Source organism: Patella vulgata, chromosome 4 (assembly GCF_932274485.2).
Source record: "Patella vulgata chromosome 4, xgPatVulg1.2, whole genome shotgun sequence".
NCBI classification, from domain to species: Eukaryota; Metazoa; Mollusca; class Gastropoda; family Patellidae; genus Patella; species Patella vulgata.
Window position 1 is genome coordinate 44077470 of NC_065882.2, and position 21200 is coordinate 44098669.

The 21200-nt window shown below is 37.9% G+C and overlaps 2 protein-coding genes across 2 annotated transcripts; both read right to left on the minus strand.

Annotated features, from left to right (window-relative positions):
• Positions 1-3412: 3412 nt before the first annotated feature.
• Positions 3413-9089, minus strand: LOC130012554 (uncharacterized). The gene has a single exon (XM_056100737.1). It carries the CDS (start codon positions 9064-9066, stop codon positions 4021-4023), a length of 5046 nt encoding a protein of 1681 aa, XP_055956712.1. The 5' UTR covers positions 9067-9089; the 3' UTR covers positions 3413-4020.
• Positions 9090-9273: 184 nt separating this feature from the next.
• LOC126817909 (stabilizer of axonemal microtubules 2) lies at positions 9274-10125 on the minus strand (the record flags this gene model as incomplete). The annotated part of the gene is made up of 1 exon (XM_050545080.1): positions 9274-10125. A coding segment is annotated over exon 1 (852 nt), but the record flags the coding sequence as incomplete, so codon positions are not given.
• Positions 10126-21200: the final 11075 nt, after the last annotated feature.

Here is a 21200-nt window from a genome sequence, read left to right on the forward strand (position 1 = left end):
GACTAGAATGATGGATGTCAAGTATCCCCCAGTAGTATAAAAGACAGTAAAACGACTTCTAGACGAAAACAGCAAATAACGAGCTGTTTGTTATTCGTTTTTCACCTCGTTATTCGGGATTCACATATGACGGGGTTCATGCATCTTTAATGAGGATAATTCAGGATTTAATTTAAAACGATCACTATACATCAATATAATAATGGATTGTAAAGTATCCCCTAGCAGTGGAAAACCCATTAGTAGACGTATAGTCGGTAAAAAAACCAGATTGTTATTCAAGCGGTGAATAACGAATAACTAATAACGAGCTGTTTGTTATTCGTTTTTCACCTTGTTATTCGGGATTCACATATGAAGTGGTTTATGCATCTTTAATAAGAATAATTCAGGATTTAATTTAAAACGATAACTATACAACGATAGAATAATGGATTGTAAAGTATCCCCTAGCAGTAGAAAACAGCTCGTTATTCACCGCTTGAATAACAATCTGGTTTATTTACCGACTATACGTCTACTAATGAGTTTTCCACTTCTAGGGGATACTTTACAGTTCTTTATTCTATTGTTAAATAGTGATCGTTTTGAATTAAATCCTGAATTATCCTCATTAAAGATGCATGAACCCCTTCATATGTGAATCCCGAATAACGAGGTGAAAAACGAATAACAAACAGCTCGTTATTCGCTGTTTTCGTCTAGAAGTCGTTTTACTGTCTTTTATACTATTGGGGGATACTTGACATCCATCATTCTAGTTATGGCTAGCTGCATATTTGAATTACGAATAAAAAGCTGAATAACGAATAACGAGGTGGCTTATCCCTCGTTACTCGCGAATAACGAGGTGATCCACCTCGTTATTCGTTATTGGTGAATAACGAAAAACGATCCAACTTCACACTGCCTACTCCGACTGGGCTAATGAAGACGGACATACCCTATACAGTGTACTATGACGGAAACTATACCTGGATAGCGGCGCTACGGCTATACTATTATATTAAATTCCAACTGCAAGGGGGTCTTTTACGTGCATGTCAATATGTAAATGGGTCCTGGTTTTTCGTCCCATCCGAACGACTGATTATACGTTATCCCTTGTCCTGCACCACTTTCAAAGAGGAATCACCCCGGAAATGTGGTTTAATTTCCCATTTTTCTGGTAGTCACGGTGACTCAGTGAGTAAGAAATTGGCTTGCCAACGTTGAGGTCTCGTGTTCGATCACTGCGTTGGCCGAGAAAACTCATCGGGAATTTTCAGACGTGATTCCATTTTAATGTGGTACAGGACGTATAGTCTTTTGAACGGGACGAAAAATCGAGGTTCCGTGTACATATAAGTGAGCATGTAAAAGACCCCCTGACAGTTAGAATTCAATATAAGAGTAGGCCGTAGCGCCGCTATCCGAGCAAAGTTTCAGCCATCATATTTCTCCATTCCTTGTCTTTAGTCCCCATGTTCTGTTTTTGTCACAATATTTCATAAACAATTTAATTTGCGTTTCAAAATAAACTTATACCATAGCTAATATTTTGATAATGGAGAATAATTAATCAAGACCATAATATTATTCTACATATGTGTTCTTTAGCACAAATCCCTGCCATCCATATTACTACATTTTTGAGATATCTTAAACATTCCCAAAATATGGGAAATCAGCTCAAATAAACAAGTAGCTGTTTTTCCATAAGTATGTGTTATAGTTTATTGCCCTATCCAGTTACTAAATGCCTCTTAAAGATTATGGGAAATCAGGTTAGGGTAGGCCTACTGCGCACACAATAACTTCCAAACTAGCTTTGGTGGCTCAAAGATGTTTATATGAACATACACAAAGTTCGTAGTAGATTTGGGTGCTAGGGTGAATCGTGCTACCGTGAGAGAATAAAGTATGAGTATGTATGCATAGAACTATTGCGGCATTCTTTGTCATCTACGCAAACCGTGGGGTGTGCGAGAAGGAGTAGGGTGTTCTCCGGGATCTTCATACCCTGCACCCATCTGAATCAATGAAATAATGATTTTTTCCCCAAATGGTTGTTGTTTTGATAAGACGCTTCCTCACAGGGGCCCTTTGATGGTTGCGTGTTAAACCACATCTATGGCACAATAAAACAGTTTAATCAAGTATAACGAATCAAAGTATTGAGTTTACCACCTTCTCTTGTTTATCAAAACAACAACAATAATAATTATGATTTTGGTTTATATACTCCAACTTTTCGTTAATATAATTGTATATGCATGGAGTGTAAATGGCAACAGCAAAAATAGGTGACTTCAACATATTAAAACGATAAAATATTTTGTCATCATATATTATTTACAGATAACATATTATTATGTACAAATAAAAACATTATTTACTTCAAGTTTATTTCAGAATATACAAACATTCCAGTTCCTATATTTATTTCTAGCTAAGCTATTTTGTCAACTTTCTCTATAAGATTTTTCTTCTTTCTTAAATAAAATCGAAAGTTGAAAGAAGAATAACCCTCCATCAATAAGTTTGTATGATAGATATAAACCATTTCTTTAAAGTACACCTTCTGTAATACTAGTAAATGGATTATTTATGTCCACACAATACTGGTGATAAGATCACAATTGTTAGAATTTCTTCTGTAAACAAACAATTGGATACACATCTCTTTCTTTTATAAAAAATGGGTTTTTTTTTACAACAATAGATATTTTCTTCATTAAAAATTAACATAACGGATAGACTAGATAACCGAATCTAAACAAGAGAACGAAATAAAAATAAACATTTCGAAAGTTTTCATATAAAGATGCATGAAGAATTGTTAACAAAGAATATGAATAGTAAATTACACTTCGTTTTGATTTATATGTACATTGCAATATTTTAAAAAAGAACGAATTAATAGCTAAGGCCCACTTTTAAAGGTTAGGAAGAACCTTCAAACAAGTTTCTATATTAAATGCGCGGGCCCGCCTATATCGATGATTATTTCATTTGCAGACAACGTTGACCACATAATTATCTGGAGGTATGGATGGACCAGAAGATCTCTATAGGGCTGTGGGATCAGCGGCTCGGATAAAGACACAAATTTCCATGTAAATTAATCTAGAATACTGTTTTTCAAATCAATCAAAGTAAAAGTATCGTCTATAAAGTAAAACATTAGTTTAACCGAACGTCCTTATCATTTCATCACTATATCTGTATTTATAGTTGAGTTCCTGACGTTAGTCCCAGACGATAATTTTGAAATCATTAGTAATTTTGACTTTTATTTCAGATCTTAAATGTAGATTTTTCTCCTTTTATAAGCCCAACACTCATAATCAGGGCTGTAACTAGCTCGGAGCAACGAGGGGGGGGGGGGGCTTTCTACGCCCCCCCCCCCAGTTACGGGCCTGCCGATAATTAGTAGCCTAAGAATTATTCAGCAGTTTACGCAACCACGTAGAACAACAAAAAATATATATATATTAATTAATGTGTAACATGATGAAAATAAATGGACGGATGAATTATTCGTTCGTATTTAAAGTACGATATATTATTATTTTTTTTATCAGCAGTTTATTAGAGTATAATTTGATCATAGACATGATGTTATCACAGACGCTTGAACTTATACACATATCTTGATAATAAATAAACGAATAAAATACAATTTAAACTTCTGAAATCATTATAAATGACATTATTATTTTAGGTATCACAGACAACTGTTTAAGCTGTATAATTAATCAAATAGGACGGGGTGAGGGTGGGTTCACCTGACTCACACGTACATCCCCCACCCCTACCTGAACTCGCCCTTAATTTTTAGGCGAACAATATTATTTGTATTCTCCACCTCACGTGCATCTTTGGAGTTCGTTGTTAGAGTTATCACCCTTTATACGTAACACCAAAAAAAATTGTTGTCCCGAAGAAGAAACCCCATTCAACCCCTGCTGAAACTCTTACATATAAAAATAAACAATTAACCATGAAACTTAAATATCACACAAGGATTCTCTATTATTATGCCATACTTAAGATTGTTTGTGGCCCGGACCAATTCGTACTTTGTCCGGTTTCAAAACTTCCACGATAAGTTGAGCTACCATCAAACTTTTCTGTCGACTTCAAAAAGCTATCCACTGAGGGTTTAAAACTTCTAGGTTTCACACCCTTTTGTCCAGTAAAGGCATCTCGGCTGGTTGTTGACCCATCAAACGGTGCTGTATTTGCTTGATACGTTTCACGCAGGATTCGCTGTGGCCTGCCACCTCCCAATGCCCCTTTGAAGTCGGATGAAAATGTTGTGGTTCCATCAAACCGTGCATTAGATTGAAAAGCTTCTTTAGTTGGTCGATAAGGAACCCGTTTCTCACCTGCATTACCAAGAAAATCACTTCTGCTAGTAGAGATTCCTTCAAAAGGAACTGAAGATGGGATATACACCTGGGGATCTCTTTTCGGTCTTGCTGTGACGGGGGGTTGAGCAAAACTATCCTTGTAGATAGAATCTGCAATCATAGGGGCACTGCTTCGTAAGGCAGACTCGGTTGTTTTAAAGTTCTTAGTTTTTGATAGTGGCTGTATTCCAAAATCAACACGACTGGTCGTTTCTCCTTCAAATCTAGTTAAAGGGGGTACATACTGTTGCTTTTTGTAAACTTCCTTTGCGGGTAGTTCTTGTTGCGTAAAGCTATCCCGATATATACTTTCTCCATGAAACTTCCCATCATATTTGAGAGTGTTGGACGACCGCGGTCTTTTACCACTCCTTTTTCTTATTGGTTCTCCACGATATGAAATATTACTCGTAGTTTGAAGATCCATGGGGTCATTTGATTTGACATATGTATCCTGGCGTTTGATAAGAGCCTTGTCAACTGCCCACTGTTTATAGTCACCCCTTGCGGTCGTATTGCCATCAAAGGGTGCATCTGAACGAAAGGGTTCCTTTGTAGGCCCGAAACCGGTGCGTTTTGGGGCTGCCACACTCTGATAATCCTGCTTATTTGTTGTGACGGACTCGAGTGGTACTGTTGGCGGAACATATTGTTCCTTTTCTCTTAAGATTTTGGCAGCGACTTGATGTCGCACATAGGTTTCTTGGTATCCTGTGTTTGGAGCAAAAGGATCGTGAGATTTAGGAAAAGATTCTACAGGTATAATTTTGGTTCGTTTGGAAGGGGGTTGATGTTGATAATCTAGTTTACTCGTTGTTTCACCTTCAAACTTTCCTTCCGGTGCGACATATTCGACTTTTTTAAGACTTTGGCGAGGTTTTAAATCATATTCTTGAAAGGATGCCCCATAGCCAGATGCTCCATGAAATTTTCCGTCTCCCGCTAAAGCATTGGAAGAACCGCATTTCTTTATAGATCGCTTGGCTCCGATTTCTCCGCGATAAGTATGCTGGTTAACTGTATACAGATCCATGTCACCTTCTAATTTCAGGTTTTCTACTTGGCTCTTAATAGCTGGTCTATCAGCTGCCCATGTTTTGAAATCTTGAGCAAAAGTTGTTGCATCATCCAAGGGTGCTCCAGAAGAATATGGTTCTGTATCTCGTTTATAACTCTGTCTTTTCTGGACTGGAATACCAAGGAAATCTTGCTTGTTTGTACTGACGGTTTCCATTGGCTCTGATGGTGGTAAATATACTTCTCTCGAACGTATTTTTTTTGCTGGCATATTGTGTTGAATATATGCATCTCGATTTTCTGTAAAACTATCAAATGGTTGATCAGACTTGAGAGAATCAGCGACAGGTCTGAAGCTCCCCCTTTTGGCAACTGTCTGGCCAGTGTAATCCAATCGACTAGTCGTTTCTCCCTCAAATTTTACCTCTGGTGGATGGTATTCATTTTTCCTCATGGATTCTCTTGGAGTAATCTTGTGTTCTTTGTAAACATCATTGTACCCACTCAGCCCTTCAAAATTACCAGTCCCTTTCAATGCATCGGAGGAAGCTGGTCTTTTAGCTACACTTCTATTAAGGGGGACCTCTCTGTATGTTTGGGCATTAACAGTATCGATATCCATATCTCCCTCGAGTTTCAGATTCCCTGCTTGCTTTTTGATCTCTGGACGTTGTGTAGTATGTTCTTTATAATCTAGGGCACTTGTTGTTGAATCATCTATAGGTTCATCCGACCTAAAGGCTTCTGTGTCACGTTTATAGCTCTTTCTTTTCGGAACTGTTAGACCTTGAAAATCCTGTCTGTTCGTACTTATAGAATCTATAATTTCAGTTGGTGGCTGATATTCATCACGCCGTCTTCCTTGTTTTGGCTGTATTGGATGCTCAACAAAAGTATTCTTATAACCAGTATTCGCATCAAATGGATCTTCCGATTTGAGAGCATCGCCCGAGGGTTTGAAACTTTGTCTTTTAGAAACTGGCTGGTTCGAGTAGTCGAGTTGACTTGTGGTATACGCTTCAAATTTACCCTCCGGTGGAACATAATCGTTCTTCTTCGTGGTTTCTCTTGGGGTAAGCTTGTGCTCTTTGTAAACATCATTGTATCCACTTAGTCCTTCAAAATGGCCACTTCCTTTTAGGGCATCAGATGAAGTAGGCCTTCGAGCTACTCTTTTCTGTAATGGAAATTCTCGGTATGTCTGTGCATTGACAGTATCGATATACATATCCCCTTCTGGTTTCAAGTTTCCAGTTTGTCTTTTGATCTCTGGACGCTGTGCAGTATATCCTTTGTAATCTAATGCACTTGTTGTTGAATCATCTATAGGTTCATCTGATCTAAAGGCTTCTGTATCACGTTTATAACTCTTTCTTTTGGCGACAGTTAGGCCTTGAAAATCTTGTTTATTGGTACTTAACGAATCCATAGTTTCTGTTGGTGGCTGATATTCATCACGCCGTCTACCTTGTTTGGGTTGTAATGGGTGTTCAACATACGTATTCTTATAACCAGTATTGGCATCGAATGGGTCTTCCGACTTGAGAGCATCCCCGGAAGGCTTAAAACTTTGTCTTTTAGGCACTGACTGACCAGGATAGTCAAGCCTACTAGTAGTCTCGCCATCAAATTTAGCATCGGGGGGAACATAGTCATTTTTCTTCATAGATTCCCTGGGGGCAATTTTGTGTTCTCTGTAGACATCGTTATAACCTGTGTGACCATCAAAATTACCCGTTCCTTTCAGAGCATCCGAGGAGGTTGGTCTCTTAGCTACTCTTTTCTGTGAAGGAAATTCTCTGTATGTCTGTGCATTTACAGTATCGATATCCATATCACCCTCTGGTTTCAAGTTTCCAGTTTGTCTTTTGATCTCTGGGCGTTGTGTAGTATATGCCTTGTAATCCAAAGCGCTTGTTGTTGAATCATCTATAGGTTCATCTGATTTAAAGGCTTCTGTGTCGCGTTTATAATTCTTTCTTTTGGGAACCGTTAGACCTTGAAAATCTTGTTTATTGGTACTTAACGAATCCATAGTTTCTGTTGGTGGCTGGTATTCATCACGCCGTCTACCTTGTTTGGGTTGTAATGGGTGTTCAACATATGTATTCTTATAACCAGTATTAGCATCGAATGGGTCTTCCGACTTGAGAGCATCACCGGAAGGCTTAAAACTTTGTCTTTTAGGCACTGACTGACCCGGATAGTCAAGCCTACTAGTAGTCTCGCCATCAAATTTACCATCGGGGGGAACATAGTCATTTTTCTTCATAGATTCCCTGGGGGCAATTTTGTGTTCTCTGTAGACATCGTTATAACCTGTGTGACCATCAAAATTACCCGTTCCTTTCAGAGCATCCGAGGAGGTTGGTCTTTTAGCTACTCTTTTCTGTAAAGGAAATTCTCTGTATGTCTGTGCATTTACAGTATCGATATCCATATCACCTTCTGGTTTCAAGTTTCCAGTTTGTCTTTTGATCTCTGGACGCTGTGCAGTATATCCTTTGTAATCTAATGCACTTGTTGTTGAATCATCTATAGGTTCATCTGATCTAAAGGTTTCTGTATCACGTTTATAACTCTTTCTTTTGGCGACAGTTAGGCCTTGAAAATCTTGTTTATTGGTACTTAACGAATCCATAGTTTCTGTTGGTGGCTGGTATTCATCACGCCGTCTACCTTGTTTGGGTTGTAATGGATGTTCAACATAAGTATTCTTATAACCAGTATACGCATCAAATGGATCATCTGACTTTAAAGCATCGCCACTTGGCTTGAAACTTTCTCTTTTAGGAACTGTTTGACCAGGATAATCAAGCCTACTAGTAGTCTCGCCATCAAATTTACCCTCGGGTGGAATATAGTCATTTTTCTTCATAGATTCTCTGGGAACAATTTTGTGTTCTCTGTAGACATCGTTATAACCTGTGTAACCTTCAAAATTACCCGTTCCTTTCAGAGCATCTGAGGAGGTTGGTCTCTTAGCTACTCTTTTCTGTAAGGGAAATTCTCTGTATGTCTGTGCATTTACAGTATCGATATCCATATCACCCTCTGGTTTCAAGTTTCCAGTTTGTCTTTTGATCTCTGGACGCTGTGCAGTATATCCTTTGTAATCTAATGCACTTGTTGTTGAATCATCTATAGGTTCATCTGATCTAAAGGCTTCTGTATCACGTTTATAACTCTTTCTTTTGGCCACAGTTAGGCCTTGAAAATTTTGTTTATTGGTACTTAAAGAATCCATAGTTTCTGTTGGTGGCTGGTATTCATCACGCCGTCTACCTTGTTTGGGTTGTAATGGATGTTCAACATAAGTATTCTTATAACCAGTATACGCATCAAATGGATCATCTGACTTTAAAGCATCGCCACTTGGCTTGAAACTTTCTCTTTTAGGAACTGTTTGACCAGGATAATCAAGCCTACTAGTAGTCTCGCCATCAAATTTACCATCGGGGGGAACATAGTCATTTTTCTTCATAGATTCCCTGGGAGCAATTTTGTGTTCTCTGTAGACATCGTTATAGCCTGTATGATCTTCAAAATTACCCGTTCCTTTCAGAGCATCCGAGGAGGTTGGTCTCTTAGCTACTCTTTTCTGTAAAGGAAATTCTCTGTATGTCTGTGCATTTACAGTATCGATATCCATATCACCTTCTGGTTTCAAGTTTCCAGTTTGTCTTTTAATCTCTGGACGCTGTGCAGTATATCCCTTGTAATCTAAAGCGCTTGTTGTTGAATCATCTATAGGTTCATCTGATCTAAAGGCTTCTGTGTCGCGTTTATAATTCTTTCTTTTGGGAACCGTTAGACCTTGAAAATCTTGCTTGTTCGTACTTAAAGAATCCATAGTTTCTGCTGGTGGTTTATATTCTTCGCGCTGTCTACCTTGTTTGGGTTGTAGAGGATGTTCCACGTAAGTATTCTTGTAACCGGTGTGGGTATCAAGGGGATCTGTTGATTTTAATTCAGACTCCTTTGGTTTAAAACCCTTCCTTACTTCACCTTTTAAAGGAGGGTAATCCTGTTTGCTTGTTGTTATTCCATCCATTTTGCCATCAGGTGGTAAATACTGAGAATTCTGTGTCAACTTTTCAGGGCGTTTGGCATCCCAGGCTGGATAATCCTTTATGTAATTCGTATCCTTTTCCACCTCTCCCTCTCCACGAAGAGCTTTTGATGAACTTGGTTTCTTGACTATTTGCTTTTGAATTGGGTGTTCCTTGTAATTGCTTCTGTTAACTGTGTCCAGGTCGATTTTTCCTTCTGGTTTAGTGTATTCCTCTGGTTTACGCGCGATGCGGCGCTCCACTGGGTGACTTTTGTAATCTGTACCTGCTGTAGTAGTACTTTCAAAATCGGCATTTGATTTAAAGGGCTCTGTATCCCTTTTATAGCTTTCACGTTTTGGTACGACATCTCCTCGAAAATCGTTCTTTGCTGTACTGGTAGCATCAAACTTCTCGGGTGGTGGTACGTGAATTTTTCGCTGTTTTGGTTTTCGGGGTTGTACAGGATGGGCAACGTAAACGTTCTTATAACCAGTGTTACCGTCGAAAGGATCTTCGGATTTGATTGGTTTTTGACTGGGTTTGAAACTCGTCCGTGGTGGATTGCCTTTAGCTATGAAATCTTGTTTGGCAGTTGTCTCCGTGCTAAATTTTTCTGTTGGTGGATCCCATTTCCGACGAGGCTTCTTGAGGGGCATGTTTTCAACTGAAATACAAAGACATGTAAAAATAATTACAAATTATTTAAAACTGTCTAACAATTCGCGTTTATGGTGCAGAAATATATATCTGTAAAGGGTTGTGTTATCTGTACAGCATGACGCACATGATCGTAACTGTTTAAAGGGGGAGGGGGGATGTCAGTTTCCTTATACTCCCACCACTAACACTAAATTCCTTGCCATCATATTGCCAAGCAAGTTGTACGCTCGAAAATATATTTTTCTATGTGAAATTATCTTCGAAAGGCAAAAAGCCTATACCATGAGATGTATGTAAGATGAATACTTACCACTAACGAGAGTTGACATGTTGGTAACACTGATGAATATGTACGTTTAATAAACCTGCAATAAATAAATAAATAAATAAATTGCACCCAACTATCATGTATTACTCAAATATGTTAGCGCTACATGTATATGAGCTTCACAGATAACTTGGAAGTGGTATCAGATGTTCTAAATAGAGTATCGGTAAACTCACTTAATTACCATAAATCTATATAACCTTCGAGCTTTGTAAGTATAATTTGAAGTGAAGTAAATTTGATATTTAAATACTGGATTATTCTACTTTTCCCTGATCTTTTTAATGGCTATTCTGGTAGTTTCTCGAACTAGTATTCAGTATGATTAATATATATTATTACACCATTCCGGCTTACCTTAAACCAGACTGTTAGGAATTCCAGTTAATATGCTCTTGAATTTCTAGAATTAAAGCTATATGTTACTCCTCCCACCTGAAAGACAACGAAAAGCGACATGACTAATGGGAACATTTGAAATATTGAAAATGTTATTGCGAGGGTTTTTTCTGTTTTAGTTTTTATAAGAAACACGTTGCATAATTCCTTAATATCATATGTTAGGTTTGTTGAACTGTTTCAAAGACAAAAGTATTTTAATTATGCAAACTTCCCAAATGAGGAAGGGGTATCGGATGTTTTAGTTTACGCATACTCCGTGAGTCTGTCTCGTAAACAACATGCGCCAACGCGTACCGCTAGTTGCGTTTATAAATCTATTCAAAACATAAAGAATAAAGACCGAACCCCGAAGCAAATTGATACATATACCTTGAGCAGTATCCTAAAAAAAAAAATTTCGGAATGATTTCAGACCGAACTTAGTAAATATAGTTGAAATATACATTGATATAAATCGAAATATATTCTTGGTCGATAGATGAGCAGTGGCTTGTACAGCCAAGCAACCACCGGAGTTAAAATCATTGCATAACCAAAGTTACAATTTTACATTGCTGGTTCAGTTGACATAATCACACGTCTTAGTTAAATGCTGTTGATAGAATTCACACTTAACGATTATATCTATTAAATAAATAACTCTAGCATCCAACATCCCACCCTGGTTGTCATAGTCACGTCTGTATACAAAATACTTGTCTCGACATCAATGGTTTCCATTTAAAATCTATTTTCATGTAGTTATGACTGTTGTTAGTTTCATTGATGTAAATATTATAATAGACATGTTATGGACTCACGGGACCCGTACAAGAATAACCTAGGAACGGGGGGGGGGGGCAGTGTAAGCAAGATACGTAAAATTTGAATTAATAAATTTCATACTGTATAGAAACGGTTCAAAGATATACCGTTTAGAAACCCCAAATATGGGGATCAAACGGCCTCTTTAAGCAGACTGGGATAATCTGTTTATGTGGATCGATGAAGTTTCTATTTCTGATGTCTTCATTATACCTACCTGACTTAACGTCATGGCAGATTTTATTTAAGTTGTGCATTAAGCGATACGATTTTTACCAGAATTTAAAAACCACCCTCCAGATAGCTACTCACTATATAGTTGCACTAGGGAGTTTAAATTAGATTGTATGTCATTTTTGAGACGCATCAAAAATCCATTGGTGAGAAGTATTAACTTCAAATTTTCAAGGCAGACACGGTGGCTAAGTGGGTAAGACGCTGGCTCGCTAGGCTGGAGGTCGCGTGTTCGATCCCTGCATTGACCGAGAAAGTTAATTAGGATTTTCCGACGTGGCTTCCCCTAGTCAGTGGTGCAGGACGGAGGGCCTGACAAGGACAACTGTCTAATCGTTCGGATATGAAGAAAAACCGAGGTCCCGTGAATACATTGGTGTTAACGTAAAAGATCCCTTGGCAGTTGGAATTCGATGTAAGAGTAGGCCATATTGCCGCTGCCTGGGCAAAAGTTCCCTCAAAGACTAAGAAGGATTTCGGGGTGGTCTTTGGTTATTTTAAAGATGAAATTATTCAAAACTAATTGCATTTATTTTGTTGTTCATAATGATAATGCCTCTTTAATATCGCAGTAGACAGATAATGGGAACGTCATTTTAAGAATTTCCGGTTCAGTCGCCTGATAAATGACACGAATGATACGATCGCGTGTCAAATGTCGTTCCGATCACTAGCACAATTATTCTATTACTAACATCTTTGTCCTGCTGTGTTCTCGTGTTCTGCTGTCATGGCATTAATCAAATCATAACAATCTATGATCAAATTATGGAAATTATTTTTGTCAACATTTATTTCTCTCTTGGTTTTTCTTCTATTAAATAAATACCGATACAACAGATAAATATTTTAGGTTTTTTAAGGCCCCGTCACGTGATTATTATTTGAAACATGTAGTTCGTGACAGGAGTGGTTAAATTATCGGTCAATGAATCGATCCACTGACACAAAACAGATCGATTTTATGTGATGGATAAAAAATATTGTCTAACACCTTAAAACTGTATAGGTAGGCTAATGTTTGTGGCCGAGAAATCAGTGTTAACTGTGACAAGTCTTACTTTTATTCGAAGTTTAGTTTAGACGTTTGGTTTCATAGTTATTATTAGGTACATCCTTCAAAACATCAGGATTTGACATGTATATATTAATATAATAGTATGAATAATAAAAATAAACTTCCGTGGATTTTTTTTAGATAGCGTTTAGACCGATAATGGTCACGTTGTGATTATATAGAATTAGACTCCTAAAATCCCTTTACATGGAACTGGTAAGCAAATGCACCTAGATATCTTGGAATTACAATTTGCAATCACAGCAAATAAGAGAATTGTCCCTAACTCATTTTTTTTCCCCTAGACATGGCCGTCATGGAAACTTGGGGTGAGAGATTCACCTAACTCATCAACACACCTAGATATGAGAGCTTGGTTTATCTGGAAATCATGATCTATAAAGGCTGATTTACCTGTCTTGTAATCCGAATCTTGCTCAATCTTTCAATCTTTGTTTCCAAATTAAGAATAAAAAAAATACAATTCGGCTTATTATATGAGATGATGTTTACAAAACAATGACCACAATCTGACAAGTCAATTCTTATATTCCACACGAAAATTGAATTGGAGCGTTACACAACCCGAAAGGGCACACATTGCTTCGTTGACTCCATATTATACACTGTGCAAACCCGCAACAGATAAAAACTATCATCACTTTATTGTAGTTAAACCACTACGCATAAAGCACTACACCGACATTAAGTTGTAAAAGCTTTCGATAGATCTACCACGCTATAATTAAATATTTAATGAAATTGTTAGAGAATCAGATTAACTCGTCCTTAAAGCAAATTCATAGACTGTCTATTGTATCGAGATTCGCAAAATCTTATTACCAGCATGACTGGTGACCAATGTATTAGGATGGACTTTATAAAAAATATCATACATAATCCTTTATCAATGGCGCTACCAGAATATATCAATAACATAATTTCCGCCACCATATAGGCTATAAAATACAGATCGCGGAATTAATTTGATTTAATCTGGAGAACGTGAGAAGCAATGGGAATATGCTTTATTCACGGTGATTAAAATATATTTTATTATACTACAATAATCTCTTTTCGTTCAGAAATTGGCCCATGTTGAAGGTGCAATATGTAAGAGCTAAATCTGCCTATTACAGGTTTTTATTTTGGCTTCAAATGTTATATAAATTACTATTAAGACATTTATTCACATGACAAGCCTATAATCAACTCTCTAGAACATCGGATTGAAATCCGATCGCCATTTAATGATTTAATTTAAAAATGGAGAAGCGCGACTAAAGCTATTTTTAGTCCATCTCCCCCTTTCTCTTTTTTCCCCTTTTGCATGGCGATCTTTGTTGACTTTTTGGTGTAGAATTGAAGAAAAGGGTTTGAATATACATTTTCTGCCAGGTTTTGGCGAATATTCATGATTTTCAGGCGGAAGGATACAAGAGTTAGGAGGTTGGTTAGGTTGAAATGTAGGGGGGGAAATTGCATTTTTACTTGTCTCTACTTCCAGCTTGTGTATCTCAAGTTTTTCATGATAAACCTCACACATGCGTTTGGTCAAGATGTTGCCACATGTTGCTCCATCTGTGGTAGAAAGCGTTCTACCCAACGAACATTTGGGAAAGAGTTGGAGCCGGTCTAAGAGACAGGAATTAAAGTCAATGGGGAAATCATTGGTGATCTATGGCCGTACGCACAGTCGTGTTATTGGGTTATGCTAAGCGTTATAGTCTCGGATGCCCTAGTAACTACGGACGCCCAGAACCGCCTCCATATAGTCTGAATGATAGAAACTAGATAAGGGTGAGATTTTATATATAGCTTTAAAGGAGCTAAATCGCTAATATTCGGGACCTAGAAATTGACACAAATGGGTCACAACGCTTATAATAATGTAATATTAATATGAGTGTATGTAAACTGTTTTTACCCTAATTTCAAATCAGTTATATTCGGCGAAATAAGCGAGAAGTCTCAATCGAATGTGAATCTCTTGCGTCTGGTTATTCCAGTCTACACCGGTATTATTTATTGTACATGCTCCCCAGCTAAGAATATTGCGTAACCGTTTGCCATGATTTGTGGGATATGTCTAGAATCTTCTTTGAGTCATTTGTTGCATTATGGCGCTGAAACGCATTCAAGTAAAATGTTTATTTTGTCTTAAATATTGGATATCAGAAGGCCATCTTTCACCGGTAAGATCTCAACAGTAATGATGATTTAAATTGACAAATAATTCGTGTTTTCAATGTCGAAGACTGTGGATGATATTAAGTTCAAGATTTAGTTACTTTAAACATTCGTGAGGATGGGGGATTGGGATGGGCTGAAGAAGTGGAATAGCCTAAATCCGACATCGATTAAGGTAGCAATATATTGTTATTATAAAACAAACCACCTTTGCATGGAATAATACATACTATCTCTACAAACGTATTGAATTTTAAAAACCTCGACTATAATTCCTAAATTGGCTGGCTACTAAAATAACGCTTGTTTTACAATAAGCAATGTTACAGAGTGATAATCAATAGGCTTAATCTTTTAAAATTTCTATATCAATATGATATAATATTTAACAATTAGTACCATAAAAAAACCTGATTGATTCTGAACTGAAAAGACGCATTGTCATTTAAGAGTTAAGATTATGTCGTGATTCTCAGAAAGTGTGCACTGTCCTTTACTACCGAATAACGTCAAGCGATATGGTTGGATGCCCATAATCGATGTAAATCGATACCAAACTTATAATAAAGTTATGTTGAAATCATTAAAATTTTTCATTCAATCTGATATTTTTTTACACGCACAATGAAATAATTGTTAGCTTCGTACAATTTAATCTTCACAAAGAATCCATAATAAAGACCTTAATTAGTCAAATATAATTATAATTTCAGAATTCGTGTAAAATATGATAATATTCTACTTCTTAGATCATTTTTTAATATGAACGATTTTAAAATATAGTCCTATTTATTGGATATATTTCATCTTCATGTTCATAGACATTTCTTACGAATTAAAATCATGGTACAATACAAATGAAGGAAATGATCATGTCCACATGGAAAAAGGCTATATGCACATTTGTTTCACTTTTTATGTATTATGATATAATGCAAAATGTACATTTTGATCAGACAGTTCATTCGTCTCGACTCGGGGGCATTGCTAACTAAATCTGATCAATTAATGCAGAGAATAGGCGGAAACGCCACTGTCCTGTCAAATTGCTTCTACATAGACCATATAGAAAAAAGGCCCACTGTCCTGTCAAATTCTTCTGCATAGACCATATAGAAAAAATACCTACTGTCCTGTCAAAATTCTTCTACATAGAACATAGAAAAAAAGGCCCACTGTCTGGTCAAAATTCTTCTACAAAGACCACAGAAAAATACCCACTGTCCTGTCAAAATTCTGCTACATAGACTACTGAAAAAATACCCATTGTCCTGGCACAATTCAGCTACATAGACTATAGAAAAATAACCTCATGTTAGTATTGTGTTGAATACTTGAATGTATCCCGTTCTTATTATATATTACAAGATAGTAGTAATACCGTCTTACAATAATATCGTAATGGACCTTAATGAAATCAGCGACAAATCGACAAGATTAACACAACATCTGTAATTTGTATAATCACGGTCCAATAAATATTCTTCCAACATGCTCGGTTTGTACTAAATCAAAAAGTTATAAAAATCTCAGACGTTTGGAAAAAGAAATTACTGTCTTACCCGAAATTATCCGAGCTTCATCACCCCTAAGTCACATATTAAGTAATGAAATGATGAAGATGCGACGATTAGTAATTGTTATTGTCAATACATTATGGTTGCCTTCTTCCCATCGCACCCAATGTTTAGAATTTTCTTTTGCGTAGCAACCACCACCAAACAATGGGGAAAGCGGCTTGTGTACATATCCTTTTATAAAGCAAATCTATTATATTTATGGATTGAAATATCGATATATCTGCAAGTGCTTGATTCTTGGTAAAGTATAGTAATAAAACGACAAATATCTTGAAATATGATCATAACAACTACCAAGTTATGAAAATTAAGTCAACTCTGAGTTGATTTTATAGATTTTAAATGTTTATTATTATCAATTCATGATTTTAATCCCGTCGAATTGTTTACGAACAGATTGATCAGTGGGGCAAATAATAATTATTGAACCTGATACGATTCATACTCGATAGTTCTAATCTTCTTCGTTTACATTTATGGAGCCACGTTGCGTGACGTTGGCTCGGCGATTAAGGTACTGGCTCACTAACCAGTCGGTCCAAGGTTCGATACGGTTGTTGGCAGGGATTTTCCAGCGCGGTTTCCACTTGTCGGTGATGGAGGGCATGCAAGGAACAGTGTCTAGTCGTTTGGATGGAATGGAAACCCGAGGTCCCGTGTACACGTTGGAATTCATTATTACTGTCCAGGAATATTATCTGTATGGCGTATGCCTGCCTTCATTATCCCGGTTGTTGCAGAAAAGTAGGACATTATTCGTTAAACATCATTTCGTTTACTTATTTACAACAGACTTCGACAGTTATATCTACAGAAAAGAAATCAAATTAAATGGGGTTTAACGTCCTACTGTTCTGCTCCGATTGGGCTAGGCCTAATGAAGACGGGCACGCGCCATACAGTGTGCTATGAGGGGAATTTTGCCCAGACAGGGTCGCTACGGTCTACGGGATCTCGGCTTTTCGTCCCATCCGAACGACTATGCGTTGTCTCTTGCCAGCCCATCTGTCTTCCACCTATGACAAGGGGGAACAACGGCGGAAAATCCCAATGAACTTTCTCGGCCAATGCTTGCGAGGACCGAACCTCTAGGTTAGCGAGGAAGGTCTTAACCAGTTAGGCACCGTGGTTTCCTCACAGAAAATAAATAAAATCCCAGTTTATAGAAGTCATACCTCACCATCATCTATTTCAACAGAAGCTTAAAATGACTTAATCACCTCTTAGATTTCAATTTAAAATTAGATTTATGGAAATAACTCACCTGCTTTTCAATTACTTCGGGTTACCCAACCCCAAGTGAGAAAGTTGTATTTTGAATTGTTAAATGATTCCAATTTAAGTAAAGAAAATATATATATATAAATGAAAACAAACAATAACATGAAAACGATGAACGCTATAATGAATGGTGATAATCTGATAACGTCACAATCACATTAATTAATTTTTGAGTGAAGTCTGCATCACCATAGGCCCGAGACTACAGCGCACTTACTATTAGTTACCCATCCACTGTGGAGGACCGAGGATAGCCTTTAAGGCCAAGCTGAGTCAAGATCAAATTAATTTTCACTTTGTGCGCAAACCTGTCTGCTATAAATTCGTGGAGATCAGACTGGGATAATCATATAGAATTTAAATTAAATTGTCTGATCTGTTTCAGTCTTTTATTCAATTTAATTGGCCACCGTGTATACGAATTAAGGCCACACTGAATACATCTGCCATTCAGAAACTCTCTTTATTTCTTTTTTACCTTCAATTTCTATGGGAACAATGCAGCTACATAAAAGATTCATTGAAGGAACCACGGAATTGCAGAATTGAACGCCTTAGCAACCGGTTGTCAAGTCATTCATTAAAAACTGTAGCTAATCAACAAAATGATTTTGAATAGCTTATTTAGTAACACCGTTGGACTAAAACATTGAAAGACATATTGATAGATAATGACCACCTTGTATCTTTTTCTTGTTTGTTAATGAATAGTCCCTTGGGTTCTACAGGAAAAATATATTCCGGGCTTTGCTATCTTGTTCTGTTTCGCGCGGCAACAATATAGGCCGGACATATTAGCTACTGATTAATAATGTGTCTCTTTCCGTTCAGACGCTTATTTTTAAACCAGTTCATAATCGCTGGGGTTTTTAAGACAGCATCGTGTTGCGTTCACACGTACTATAATCCAAACCAGTTTAACTATTCTGACCTCTTCGGTCGGAGGTTAGAGTTAACTACGCATGGGTAGCTTCATATTCTGTATTCGGTTCTCGCACGCTTTCGATAACATTGGCACTGTCTGACCCCGATATTTTCACAGGAATGTAACTTACTGCGTACTGCGCAAGCTGGAGCCGGGGTTTTTAAGCCAACCCGTTCAGACGGCTATGATGAACCAGTTTAAAATAAAACGCCTTTTCGAAGACAGGTCGCGAGCTGGTTTTTTTTAAACTGGTTTATTTGCCCCACATTTGCGTTCAGGCGCTTAAGTTAAACTGGTTTAACGAACCCCGGGGTTTTTTAAACCAGTTCAACTTAAGCGTCTGATTAATGGTAGAAGTGATAAGGTCTCTTTGGTTTGGTTAAAAAAAATAACTGTCGATTTCATATAACTTGAGGTGTTGCTTTGTCTTGCGAAGTCGGACTAAACTTCTCCACACCTTTGTTTTTCTCCAAATGACGGCTACCTGTATACAAAAGTAAAGAGAGAGAGAGAGGGGGGGGGGGGGAGAGATTCACTCGACACAAACTAGGCCATTTCGGGACTAATGTATTATGGTTCAATTTTATTTCAATAATTCCCATGATTTTGAACAGGCGACCCCAATCCTTGTCACGTACAAGCAAGGGCGTGGATTTGTCCAAACTTTTTTTTTTGGGGGGGGGGGGGGAACGGACGAACCCTGGAACCTTTCATTACCAAACCAAAATAATAATTACGAACAGTTTACCAGTGCTATTTCGATGAAAGCTGTAACTAGGGGTAATATGATGATATAGTAAAATTGACTACCTACAATTAAGGAGGAAGATATCGTGAAGATGAATTACTGTGGCGAGACCCAAGGCAGTGGTTAGATAGCCTTCAGAACGGGACATCCATGTGGATATAAACTTGAAAATCTGTCCTGGCATCAAAATCAAGGGGGGAACAGAGACCTATTCGCCCCCCCCCCCCACCATCCCCCCTTAAATCCACGCCCATGCGTACATGCGGGAAATCGAAACCACGCCACATGACTCAATTACAGACCGCATTAATCATTCGGCCACCCAACCCTCCATACAAAGGCAAGAGATACTGTTAGTAGTTTCAGCAATCTCTCATCAGAATATCCCCTCAAAGAATTACACAATTCGGTAGACAATGAACAGAAATATCAAAATAATCGGTTTATCGTATTTTCTGAACAAAGATTTACAATGGGATTATAGGATGTTTAAACACTGATAATGGATATGATGAATCTCTAAGTGTGTACAATTGATCAGGTTAAATTCACCGTTAAATTAGTCCTGTTCCACCATCTCGGAAATAGAATATGATAGGTCCCATATAAAACAGAAGATAATACGGTATTCATTTTACTAGTTCGAAATTTAGGTGCAATAATAATTCTCTTAAATGGTGACGTTCTGGAAATTCTGACCAGGAGACCTAACTATAGGTCATTCCGGGACTATTTCAATAATCATTGTTTTAGAAGTGTAAGTTAACCGGAGCTTAGTTTGGGTTTGAACCATTGACGTGTATCACTCCAGGTACCGTGGCTCTCCGTGAAATCGCTCAGGATTTCAAGACCGATATAGCTTGTGTGTGACCACACACAATGCTAATGCTAATGCTAATGCAAATGCATTTTTGCCTCGGTGATGTACTACCGATGGAAATTGGTGAGCCCGTTTTCTCGACAATGCAAGCTTTGGAATTTTTCGCAGTTCTCCCGAGGCCTGCCAATGGTTCTACCTGGCTCGCGATGCCCCCGAAGATTCCCTTTGACTCCGTGGAACCTGTTCCCGACGCCTCCCGAAGCTCATAAATTTCCATCGGTAGTACATCCCCGAGACATAGAATGCCCAGTGGGACATAGGCAGAAGTAGATGATAATAAATAAGCGTGTTGTTGGGGACGGCTTCAATTTGGATTCTAGCTTACTTCGTTAATTCTCCAGGCTATTTTTTAAGGTTTTGCAATCGCGGAGGAAAGATAAGGGGGTTCCGGCGACGGGGAGGGGGGGGGGATTTTGACCCTCTTAATTCTGAGAGAGAAGGTCTCACTACTCGCGAGAGAACCAAATACGAAACCTTCAATTTTGTGCCCCCCACCCCCCTACTTCTGTCCACATATCAAACTCCGGAATACCAAACTCGGGGAAATCTCCATGCTATTTTATAAGGTTTTGCAACCGCGGGGGTTCCGGGGACCGGGGGGGGGGGGGATTTTGACCCTTTTAATTCTGAGAGAGGTCTCAC